Genomic DNA, 12,927 nt, shown 5'->3' with positions numbered 1-12,927 from the left:
AAAATCTGAAGACTGGGAAAAGCAAGGGGAAGGATAATCACAAACAATAAAAAGAAAACATACCTTTCTCTTGAATCTCCAAGGCCTGGCACATTCCCAAAAGGACATGCAAAACCTGCAAAAGCGCCTCTAAAATCTGGAATAGCCAAGGAAACATAACACACAAACTTATAAACAAAATCAGATAAATATCACAAAATTAATTCAGAACTAGAGGGAGCTTTAGACATTCTCTTGTCCAACCTCATTCCTGATCCATAACCCCCTGCACGGAAGCTCTGCAGAGGGGTCAGGCAACAGACCTTCTGTGGACAGAACCCTCCCTCTCTGGCTGGTCCACAGGCCTCCTAACTCTGGAAACAGGTGACAGGCCCCCAATCTCTCTTCACAGCTCAACACCCCTGGTTCTTTCCATACGTTCCTTATGATTCAAGTCCTTGCTGATGGCCTGCCTGATTCCACTATAGCTCAGTGTGTAAGAAACCATCTCCAACTCCAGTGTTCAGACAAAACACACTACTATTCCAGCGATGCTGGGGATCTCCCCGAGTAATCACCAGACTCAGCACGGACCCCAGACGTCTGTGGACATGACACTGGCTTTCCAGCAGCCCTTCACACTGCTGGCTCCATGAACTCACAGAGAAATGAAATCCTTAAGTGTCTCTCACACATGCTGCCTCAAGCTGTGCCCCTCCACCCGCAGGGCTGGTATTTTTTTGCCTGTCACTGAGCCCCACAAAAGCTCAGGGCATAGCTTCAGTTCACTGCGAAGGTCCTCGATTCCCAGCTTGGCATCTGAATCATCTACAGACAAGACTGACTTGCTTTCAGGATTTTCATCCCCGGTCCTGGCTGGTCCTAGCTGTTCAGCTTCCACTGCAGGGGGCAGGCGACCAGAGACTCCTGCCAGGTGCCCCTGGGGTGGTCCTTCAGGTGGCTCTGCAAACCCTGCCCTCCGCTACACTGCTGACCCAGGATGTCAGGAGAGGCGTGGTCCAGGCCCTGATGAAGAGCACCCAGACCGAGTCCCTCTCACCTCCCCCACTTCCAGTCTTGGGGAATCCAGGCAGAAAAATGAAGTTGGTCTGAGGTGACTTGTTCATCACCAAACTGCTCACGTTTTGCTACTGTCAAATGATGTGGAACAGTGAGGACCTGGAAAGCAATGTTTCGTCCATTTCACGTATTAAAGTTATGCCACCATCTTCTGTGGTGACCTATTTCAATAGGTGTTACTGATAGAAAAGCCCTGTTAGCTTTTTAAATAATATGTGATTCTAACGTATCTAGTTATCTCTTTAGCCAACCCACAAGTAAATAAAGAACCTAAACTAAGAAAGAAGGGTGGAGACCAACATAATGGCAGAAATAGGGACACAGAATTTACAATGTGATAGTAAGGAAAGAGATTTTAAAAATTTAAAAAGATACAGGGGGGCTTTTCTGGTGGCGCAGTGGTTAAGAATCCGCCTGCCAGGGCTTCCCTGGTGGTGCAGTGGTTGAGAGTCCACCTGCCGATGCAGGGGACACGGGTTCGTGCCCAGTCCAGGAAGATCCCACATGCCGCGGAGCAGCTGGGCCCGTGAGCCGTGGCCGCTAAGCCTGCGCGTCCGGAGCCTGTGCTCCACAACGGGAGAGGCCACCAGAGTGAGAGGCCCGCGTACCGCAAAAAAAAAAAAGAAAGAAAACCTTCCTTCTAAAAAAAAAAAAAAAAAGAATCCTCCTGCCAAAGCAGGAGACACAGGTTTGAGCCTTGGTCCGGGAAGATCTCACATGCTATGGAGCTACTAGGCCTGTGTGCCACAACTACTAAGCCCACGCTCTAGAGTCCACAAGCCACAACTACTGAGCCCGTGTGCTGCAACTACTGAAGCCCATGCGCCTAGAGCCCATGCTCCAAAACAAGAGAAGCCACCATAATGAAAAGCCCATGCACCACAATGAAGAGTAGCCCCCACTCGCTGCAACTAGAGAAAGCCCTCTCGCAGCAACGAAGACCCAATGCAGCCAAAAATAAATAAATAAATAAAAGGAGAGAAATATGAAATACATTTAAGTAACATTTCCAACAAAATAAACTAAAACTAAAAAAACTGGAGCCTTTGAAGGAACGGCTCCAGCTTTCCAGAAAATCTCCTATGAACGTCAGTCCCCAGCATGGAGGCAGGAGGACGCGTGACCTTTTGCTGGCCACCTCACAGGGCAATTGGAAAAGCTGAACGAGATAAGACTCGGGAGGTCGCAGGGGACTAAGCACTGCAAGCAGGATTTAACATTTCTCATGTGTGTGACTAACAGTATGAAATAAATCAACATAAACAATCCAATCACTTTTTTTTTTTTGCCCTGTCATCACTTTGGGACTCTCAGATCTTAAAGAAACACACACCAAGTCACCACACACTTACCTCATCCCTGAGGGAAGGGTCCCTATAAGCCACGTCAGACAGCAAAGTGACCAAGCAGAAGCTGAAGCTCTCAGCCACTGGGAGGGTGCCTGGAGGCAGAAAGACAGGAATCGGATCATCACACTGACCAGCCACCCCATCTGGCTGTTCCCTCTCACATGGCTGCCAAGCACCTGCTTACAGTGGAGGCCGCCCTCGTCAGGATGAGCCTCCAGAGAACAGATATGGGCCCAAGGTGTTCGCTGAGAAACACCCCTGCCTTCCTTGTAATAAAATGTTTTGGTTCAAGAAATTGAAATGTTTGCTGAGCCAATTTATAGTCTGAGATTACAGAGCCTCTCAACATGACAGATTCCATGTTTTATTCCCGACCTAAATAAAATTGGGAAATCAATCTTGGTAAGACTATGGGAGATGTTCCATGGAGGCTAACTGTCAAACACCAATTACTATCACTTTAAACTGAATTGATGTTTTTTTTCCTTTTTTCTTGACAGGTGGAGAAAATCCTCAGAAGAGCACCCAGAGATGTGCTCTATTCCTCGTAGGTTTTTAAGCCCTTCCCTGACTGAGCCTGCCAGTACAGAGATTCTCAGAAGCAGAGCCTCAAGGTCAAGAAGGGAGCACTACACCCAAAAGACCACAAGTGAAGCACCACTTCTGCACTTTGGGAAGTTTAGACCTGCTGCCGAGGAGGCCCAATCACTATTAAACATTTAACCAATTTTGAACGTTGAGCACTGACTCAAAGACACACACACACAGAGCAGACAACCACTGCGTGTCTACTTCCGCACACGTGATTCTTAAATGCAGCTCTAGGTCCTTCTCAAGCTTGAGCGTGGCCGGGACCACCAGGAGGGCTTGTTGAAACGCAGTCTGCCTGACTCCCGGGCCCAGAGTTCCTAACTCAGTAGCTCCAATGTGGGGTCTGAGAATCTCCTTTCTGACAAGTTCCCAGGGTGCTGATGCTGCTGGCCCAGGGATGGCCCTTTAAGAACTACTGCTATGGGGTTTATCAAAGCATAAATGATATTGCCTTAATAGAAACTAGGAGACTGAAATATTACCCGATAATTGGAAATTTATATATCTCTAACAATGTTTTTTTTTTTAATAAATTTATCTGTTTTTTATTTATTTATTTTTGGCTGCGTTGGGTCTTCATTGCTGCGTGTGGGCTTTCTCTACTTGCGGTGAGTGGGGGCTACTCTTTGTTGTGGTGTGTGGGCTTCTCACTGTGGTGGCTTCTCTTGTTGCGGAGCACGGGCTCTAGGCATGCAGGCTTCAGTAGTTCTGGCTCGCGGGCTCTAGAGCACAGGCTCAGTAGTTGTGGTGCACGGGCCCAGCTGCTCCGCAACATGTGGGACCTTCCTGGACCAGGGCTTGAACCTGTGTCCCCTGCATTAGCAGGTAGATATTTAACCACTGCGCCACCAGGAAAGTCCCTAACAATGTTTAAATAATGCTAAAAAACTCATTCGAATGAGTCCAAGTATACAGAAGTGATATTTGTTTTGAAATAAAATAGGATCAACACTTTCTAGTATTCTACTTCTCCCCAAATTAGATAACAATGGTAGACACAGATGTTTCACTTTTCAGCAATGCTCTATTTAATCTGTAGTCTTTCAAATTCCAGGACACCTGAATAATTTGGGGTCTGTCAGCTTTAGGTACAGTAAGTCACCAGAAATGCTGAAAACCCAAAGGGCAACAGGAACACGGGCAGGCACAAGCGGATGTTCATGAGGACAGCACAGTCTCCAGCAGACTGAGCCCACCTGACAAATTCAGGCCATGCCACCAACAGAAAGGACAAGGGCCTTCTTTGCAGGCACCAACCCCCTGCTAGATCTGAAGGTGGGGGCCTTGGACTCAGAGAGAGAGATTACAAGGAAACTTCAGTCTCATGGGTCATGAACTCTGAAATGTTGGAGATCTTCCAAGCTGATTTTGGAGTCTTGGGAAATCTGTTTACAAGATCATGAGTGTTATAAGCGTTTAGCACAATGCCTGGCATGTAGGGGACCTATGTAAATACTTCGGGAGGGACAGGAGGAAGAAGGCAAGGAGGGAGGAAGGGAGGGGAGGGCAGTGGAGGGGAAGAGAGAAAAGATTATCTAACTTTCTCTTTGACCTTAAAGAGAGATCAGTATCAAATACAAGTTAAAAAGAAATACACATGAATTTATTCCATTTGCAAAGATGCAAAGTTCAGTGGAAACTTAGCAACAGCGACAAAGCGATAAAACTACTGACAGTGGACATAGTGGTTGAGTCCCAAACTCCCATCTCAGCCCTCCTTTCTGTGCAGCCACCAGGCCATCTGGAGAACTGACCTCACTGCAGGGTGAGCCTCTCCATCTAAGGCAACAGACCAGCTCAGGGACAGCAGGGGACCCAGGGCAGCCAATGGGACATGAGCAAAGGTTCCTGAGGGTCCCCGTGGTCCTGCTCAGCTCCGCTCATCCCGCCCAGGGCTCTGGGCAACGTGAGAAAGCGCTAGTGCTGCAGGCACAGGAGTGGAACCAGCTAGAAGCATCCTAACTGCCGCGTTAGTGTGATTAAACATTCAATCCTCACAGACGGGAAACACACAGATGCTTCCTCGCATTCAGGAAAACTTTAAGCAAAACTACCTCTGCCTTTCCGAGCTGTGCTTTCTTCTACCCAATACACTTTCGGAAGACCTTTAAGAAGTCGAAGAAGGTAAGGAACCACAGAATCTTTGTGCTAAAAAAAAAAAAAAAATACATTTAATTAAGTACACGATTGGTAGCTTTTTAGCACAGACTGAGCCCAAAACAAAGCACATCCACATCCTGATCATCTCAGAGAAGGGCGTTTGCACAGCGTCGCACCCTTCCTGCTGCACATGGCGGGCAGCGTCCCTACGGCCAACAGGAAGGCCGACACCTGCCCTCTGCTGCTCAGGGTCCAGCCTGGCTCTGCCCTCCAGAAGAAGACACGTGTGCACACACTCAGAACTGCCTCCTGCCAGGTGTTTAAAGTCCCCAAACCCAAACCTCAGGACCACATCCTCCAGACTGGAGAGCAGCTTACAAACTTGGTGATGCTTCTTTCTGTTGTTCACGGCCCTTGTGCTCTTCCCTTCCTTTCATAAATTTTCAGCTTCATGTTTCCTTTTGCTCCTCTCAAATTGAGCATTAGACTTTATAGCCAACGTTAGCCAATGGAAAAATTACTTTCATCTAGTTTCCAAACTAGCCAATCAGCAGAGAGTTCATAACCTTCCACCACTAGCTCTCCTGGCTGTCTCCCTACATGCGGCTGCCCCCGTGAAGGACAAGTGTGCTCCAGAGAAGGGGACACTATCTGATGTTCTGAAACGCTGAAAAAACATGTGGCTTTGAATACATGGTTGCAAATTCTGCCACACTCCTTTCACCAAAAGGCAGAGTCAAATTTGCGTCCCCTGAAAACAGAGCTGCCTTGGTGACTTGCTTCTAGTGTACAGTCAGACCTCCGTATCCAAGGGTTCCACGTCCGTGGATACAAAGAGCCGACAGTACTACACCATTTTATATGGAAGACTGGAGCATCCTTGGACTGTGGTACCTGCAAGGGGTCCCGGAGCCAATCCCCCGAAGACGCCGAGGGATAGCTGCATGTAGAAAGTAGAATGAACAAGCCTGACTTCCCAGGCTAGCTCAGAGATGGCAGAGCCACTTCCCCCGGCTCTTTCTCAGGACACGCACTCTTGCAACCCAGACACTATGCTGTGACAAATGACAGCCCAGGCCACACAGGGAGGCCATGCACATGGAGGGGCCCTGGCCAAGAGCCCCAGAGAAGGTCCAGCCAGCGGCCAGGATCAACCCCACACATGTGGGGGAGGGGCCTTCAGGTGACTCCAGGGTCAGCCTTTGAGCCACCCCAGATGACACCAAATGGAGCAGAGACTGGGCTCTTCTGAGCTCTGGCTAAATTGCAGATTCATGAGCAAAAACCTCTGCCAAACAAAACCAACTAACTTTGGGGTAATTAAGCCACCAACTTTAGGGTAACTTTTATGCCACAATAGGTAACCAAAATAAATAGAGAACTTTCTTTAGTGAAAACAAAACCATTTTTCCTGTACAACAATTGCCCAGGGAACTGGTGTACTAACACACACAAGACCCCAAAGGGGCCGCACACCAAGGCCCTGCAGAGAGGAAGCGGCCCAGGCTCTTCCCCACACACCCTGCAATGGTGTCACCACCACCGCTACTCTGGCCACGGTTGCCGCCAGGGCAGCCCACTAACTGGGCACAAAGGAGGCCAGTGCCAGCGCCCATCAGGGATGGAGGAAAGGAACACAAACTCCAGGTGGATCACGAGAAAGCTGGTCCCTAGGCGCAGGGGCCAGCAGACACCGGGCTCCTCCCTTGGTGTCCGTGAGGCCTCCAGCTTCCTGGGAAGCTCAGGCCAACTGTGAGCCCCATGGGACAGCTGCTGCCACCCCTGCCAACCACTGACCCGGAACCCAAACCACACCAAAAGTAACTTGTACTCGTCTCCTCCCTGCCATCTGAAAAAACCCAATACAGGTATTAGGGGCTCACAGGTAAATCCAGCAAGTGATGTGTTTGCCAAAGATAGTTTCAAGTAATACTCATTCGAATAGCAGTAGTTTCTTATACAGGTTTCTTTTTTTGAAAATTTATTTTCCTCCCTTTATTTTTATATTTAAATTTAAATAGGACCTGGTAAATAGAAAATGATTGTCTTTATTTTCACATTTGTAAATAAATAGGAAGAAGAATTAAAATGCAGCTTATGCATCTAATCTTGGTTTTTCGTGTGGCCTTGATCAGGTAACCTATTTAATTTTTGAAATACTTCTCTAAAATTAAAATGCTTATTTTTTTTCAAATGTATAAATACTCTGTCAAAAATATTAATTCTTATTGAAGTAAAATTCCCAGGACATGCAAGCTAACTTTTTTAGATGAATGAAAATTCAAATAGCTGACATCTTTATTTTTTTAACATAGGATGATTAAACTTGGAATTTTAAAAAATGATTTTTGGCAATGATAAAAATAAACAGATAAAAGATTCTGTATCCAGTGACTGAGCATTTGCTTCAATTAGCCTTGGTAAATACTAAAAAATGGCCATTTTCTGTTGTAGTGACAACAATGGTTTGTAAATCACCTTTAAAAGGCACATTAACATGTACTCTAAAACAATTTATATCTATCATAGTTTTGAAAAAGACTGTTATGTCACAATTATCTCAAAGAACACTGTCTTTTTGGAAGGAAAAGAAGTGGTTACTCTGAGTCTGGCTCCTGAGCGTTTTGCCTGAGGTTTAAAATCAAGTCTACTCTGGAGGGTACATGATTACTTCACAAAGCACTCTAACATTCTGTCGAAAACAAAAACCGCACCTTCCTGAGGACGTGTCCATAGAGGTCTCATTCCCACCAGTTCTGCCCCCTCCCCATCACTCGCCCTCAGCTGACCACTTACACAAGGTAGGTTCGCGAGCGCTCCTCTAGGCCTGATTTAGGAGTATAAAGTAGGCACAAACTTAAACCCTAATTGCACCCTCTTTTGCATGCAGAAACACTTTTAATTTAGCCAAGTCCTACCTGTAGATCAGATTCAATGAGAAAAATGCCCAATGCAATCACCGCGTCTCTCCGCCTTTCATCCAACTGGAAGATGCCATGGAAATCGACTGGGCACATACATAGCAGCTTCTGGACCTAGAAAATGAGACCAAACAAAAAAAGCCCATAGCTTAAAAATATATAAACCCACACTCAGATAAACCAGTAACAAAAAGCCCAGTGAATATATATAACAAATAAGTCATTTTTTTCCAATCAAAAGGTCATTAAAAAGGATACCTCCAGCCTTTGAAATGATGGTATACACACCCCTCCAAGGAACCCGGATCAAGAGCTGAAAGGCTGTGTCCACGGAGGTGGTAAAGCACCATGGCTAACGTCTGCCCTTCAGTGTCAGGGCAGTCCAGGGTCCCCACCTCCCAGTGGTACCCGTGAGCAGGTTATGAAAACCTACAGGTAAGCTACCTATAGTCACAAGGCCTCCCCTTAGGGCTCTTTAAACATTAAATGTGTGTAAAGCACTCAGAACTGTGCGGGGCACACAGTACGTGCTCAATAAACAATATATATATTGTTACTGGACATGGCATGGTGGCAGGCAGAGGGCAGCAGGCAGGCAGGCAGCAATTTCCTGAATAAATAGAAACACTAGGATTATCATCAGAACAAACCAACAGTGTCTGTCATAAAAGAACTAAAAATCAGGATTTATTATGAAAAGGAAATCAGGTGATGCCAATCTTGAAAATCTCTGCCAGAGCAAGCTCCGAACAGAGCTTTAAGATCCACCAGGAGGCCCTAACCTTGCTGTCCCATGGACCCAATGAGAAGTCTCTCACTGACATTTACGTGGTCTGGTGGGATGTTCTAATAGCAAAGGAAATGGAAGCCAGTGATTGCCATTTGCCCTGAAAATGCATCAGGCAATTACCACTGTAATTTTTTATAGAAAGTAATTTGCTGTTGTTCCCTTCAGATTTTAAAAGGGCAAATACAAGAGGAGAAACTGAAACTGGCAAAGATTATGTAAAATACTTTCACCCCAGTGTTGTGTATACTAATTGAAACTCTGAAACAATCTAAATATTTAACATTAGGAAAATAATCATGATGAACCACTTGATCAAATATTAGGTTAAACCCTAACTGCTGATATTCAACCATTTTTGACCTACAAAAACAATGCTTTTGTAAAGTTTAACCTAATGTTAGACGTTAAAAATGGCATTTTTCTATGACTAAGCAGTGACACAGAACAATGTTCTAAATGTTCTATAAGCTCACGAAAGGAATGATCTGAATTACATACAGAAAAAATGCTGGAAGAAAATACATCAGGGAGTTCCCTGGTGGTCCAGTGGTTAGGACTCAGCACTTTCACTGTCGTGGCCCGGGTTCAATCCCTGGTCGGGGAACTAAGATCCTGCAAGCCATGAAGTGTGGCCCAAGATATACATATTTGTATATGTGTATATATGTGTGTGTGTATATATATATGTGTGTGTATATATATATGTGTGTGTGTATATCTACATATATATATTCAAAGTGTTAACAGTTTTGACAGATAGGATGACCAGAGGTGAGACATTTCTTCTTCATGCTTTTTTATATTTGCCAAAATATGTTCTAAAGGAAAATATTTCTTGTGTAATCAGAAAAAACATCCAGTAGGTTAAAATAAAAATATATACACATGAGGGGGAATCCATGCTTGTGTGATTAAATGCTTAGGCAAAAGAGCACACAGCAACGGGCAAGCGAGGAATGGAAGTCGAACTTCCCCCTCGTCACTGGGAGAACATGCTTCATGATCAGGGGAAATAAAACACGAAGGAGCTGCAGACCAAGCACGGTAAAGCGATCGTTGCAGAGACTCACACTCACATAACAAGACAGTCAAGTCTCTAAAGAAACACGCCTGCAAATAAGAAATCCACCACAAGGTGGATTATATGAGAAGGAGCCATTGAGATCCAGAGCTGACCCTTGAGCCGCCACTGACCCGAGGCCTGTGGAAGCCCTCCCACAGGCCCCACCCCGGGCAACACAGACCTGGGGAGGGGACCCCAAGGCTGGAGGACAAAGTGAGACTCAGAAACGTGACAGGACTGGCCCAACCTCATTACTAAATATGGAAAAGCTGTAACTGTACAGAAAAGATGACCCTTCAACAGTCCCACATGGCAACACAGACAAGTCTAAGATTTTATATGCTCGTGCTCTCAGTCCTGTCCTCTGTCCCTGGAGGCTTTTGGGGAGGCAGGGTAAGGATCATGCTGTATTTTTCTGTGGAAGTGAAATACATTTGGACTTTGGAGTTAGACCCAGAGTCACCAGGCGGCACATCGAGCCTCAGCTTCCTGTCTATACAGCGTCTCCGTGGGGCCAGGTACGGAGGCAGAGCCCTCACCTGGGCTCAGGACTCGCTCCACGGCAAGTGGTGGGCATAGTTCACACCACTGTGCAACAGCAACGGCCTTCAAATGGCTCCTATGAGGGTCGATGGAAGTAGGACGCTTATAACTCATTCACTCACTGTTCACTGGGCACTACTTGCGGGAGGTACCGCCCGTGAACCTCGGACCAGGCCCTGCCCTCGTTCCAGAGGGGGAAAGACAACCCGGGTGAGGACCAGAGATGAGGTCATGTAAGAGGCGTTAATTCTCCCGGTTGAAAGTAAGGGAAGAGTTGTCCCTCTCCTTCTCTTTCTTTGAGAACTCACACTAGAAAACTTGCCAAAGGAAGGATTTCCTCATTTCTTGGAACGGTGCATAAATTCTTTTGAAGACTAGATTGGCACTTTGCGAGCTTTATGACTTAGGAATGTCTTTCTCGAGGACCTGGGGAGCCATCTCTTTGGAATGTACACATCGAGGGAGACAACGCCCATCTCCCCATCTCTGGGGAGGACAGGAGCCTAACTTCCATGGGCTTCAGACTCCAAGTTGCAAAACCACCTCCTGTCATAAAGGTGGGAGGATAAAGCCAATCAACTAACACAGTCCATCACTCCAGTTACCAGGTAGTTAGCATGAACTAAGTGTGACAAATGGTGCTGACAAGTCCTCTTATTTGATTTTAGCCCAGTGAGACTTCTAAACAACTATAAAACAATAAATTTGCACTGTTCTAAGCCACTAAGGTTGTGGGCATTTGTTACAACAGCAATAGGAAACTTCTACAGTTGGTCACAGAATTGTAAACAAAACTCAAAACCTGGACTGCCTATCAAGAAAGATATAAAAATTAATCAGGTTACAGGCAATATTTATTTCCTTCTTTACTCTTTTCTGTATTTTCTGTAAGGAATACTGTTAACTGCAGAATCAGAAAAAAAAATTTTAAATAGTAGGAACAATTTTGCCACTAATGCAAATCTTATTTCTAAAAGGACAATAATACTTATACTCTTAGAGCTCAGAAAATAAGAGAAGAGTGTATAATATTTCAATGGATAGAATCTGGGTAATCCAAGAACAAAGAAGTAACATAAAACCGGAAGAAAATCTAGGTCAACTAAACGAAGAAGATGTTTTCTACATACAACAGTCCTACTACAACTTCTTTAATTCTAACATCTTAACATCAGCAAAACAACTGCTACTTAACTATAATTTCCCCAAGAGTCTCAATCTACGTAGGAAGGTTTTTAAAAAGCAGGCGATGCAGCTATCTGGCCCTGACGCAGGCACGTGGCTGCAGAGAGAGGGATGGCTGGGTGGGGACCCAGGCCGGTGCCACCTGGGACAGGAGGCCCAGGCACGTCAAGCTCAATCTCACAAAGCAGCCTTGAAAATGCTCCACAGCTCTGTGTAAACGAAAACCAAATTGATTAAATTACTTCATTAGCAAAAAAATCACGGAAATACTGGATTGTGACATTGAGCTTTCCTTGGTAAAATTTCTCTAAGGAAACACGCAGCACACACAGGCCCAACCCCCACACCGAGAGGACACTCGGCCCCAGGCCCGAGGCCCACTGACGACCCCCAATCACAGGCAGGGTCCCAGGCAGAGGCCGGGGGAGGGCGCGGCCTCGGCTGCCAAGCGTCCACTTTCAGGAGATCGTGTGCCATCCTGCTTCACAGGTTGGGCAACTTGGCCCTGACGGGTTAAGTATGGTCTCAGGCAGCAGGCACTTCCCTAGACCCTCTGACTTCTGTCCCCCCGCTCATGCACCCCCACTGGCCCCCAACTCCGATACAAACTCCATGCACATGTGCAGCCTGGCAAGGGAGGTCCTCCCACATACCGACACCCAGCCTGGACCTCTGCCAGGCCGCTTCCAGGGTCTCCACTGTCTGCAACATTTCTCAACCTGCCTCGTCTCCCCACAAAACCCTCCCATCGTTCTAAGACGCAGCCCCCCCCCCCCCTCCTGCTTGTCAAGCTGCTCTGGACATCAGGTCTATCCCCTCACACCTCTCAGGAGCCCACCAAGAACCCTGGGCTGGGATGCCTGCCCTTCTCATGTCTTACCTTGGAGCCCCTGTGTACTTACCTTCCGTCCCCTGCAGACGGGACTGTGTCCCCCTGGTCATGTGCCCACCACAGCCCCATTAACTATCCCCATTCTACGGCTTACAAAAGTGAGGCACAGAGAGGTCAAAGTTCTAATGCAGAATAAAGCTTCAATGCTATAATGAAGAAAAAATGAAAAAATAACATTGAATAATTTTCTTCAGAAGTTTACAACAAATTAACAAGTAATTTGGTTTCTTTGGGGTGAGGGGGGGAAGAGCCTGTCATTATAAAAGGTCACTAAGCTCAAAATCTGAAAGAGATGGCTGGGGTTGCTCCCATTTATGAAAAGGATCCAGAGGGGTTGGCTCTGCACGCCACTCTGAGGAGGCCAGTAAGGAACAGACCACAGGAGGCAACAGAGGTAACTTCCTTAGACTTTGAGAAGACCTGACAGTACTTTA

General features: G+C 46.3%; 1 protein-coding gene across 5 annotated transcripts in view; it reads right to left on the bottom strand.

Annotated features, from left to right (window-relative positions):
- Nucleotides 1-12,927, bottom strand: part of PI4KA (phosphatidylinositol 4-kinase alpha) — a 95,297-nt gene that overhangs the window by 64,858 nt on the left and 17,512 nt on the right. For 2 of the 5 annotated variants that reach the window (XM_082853416.1, XM_082853417.1), the window contains exons 2-5: nucleotides 8,018-8,134; nucleotides 5,054-5,147; nucleotides 2,412-2,500; nucleotides 64-136 (exon numbers count right to left, since the gene is read on the bottom strand). In XM_082853416.1, coding sequence (XP_082709542.1) covers nucleotides 64-136; nucleotides 2,412-2,500; nucleotides 5,054-5,147; nucleotides 8,018-8,134 — 373 coding nt within the window. Of the gene's footprint in view, nucleotides 1-63; nucleotides 137-2,411; nucleotides 2,501-5,053; nucleotides 5,539-8,017; nucleotides 8,135-12,927 lie in introns of those variants that run through there. The other 3 variants (XM_082853420.1, XM_082853418.1, XM_082853419.1) reach the window with 3 other exon arrangements.

Source organism: Leucopleurus acutus, assembly GCF_964270905.1.
Source record: "Leucopleurus acutus genome assembly, chromosome: 13".
Lineage (NCBI taxonomy): Eukaryota > Metazoa > Chordata > Mammalia > Artiodactyla > Delphinidae > Leucopleurus > Leucopleurus acutus.
This window is presented reverse-complemented; position numbering and strand designations above follow the sequence as displayed.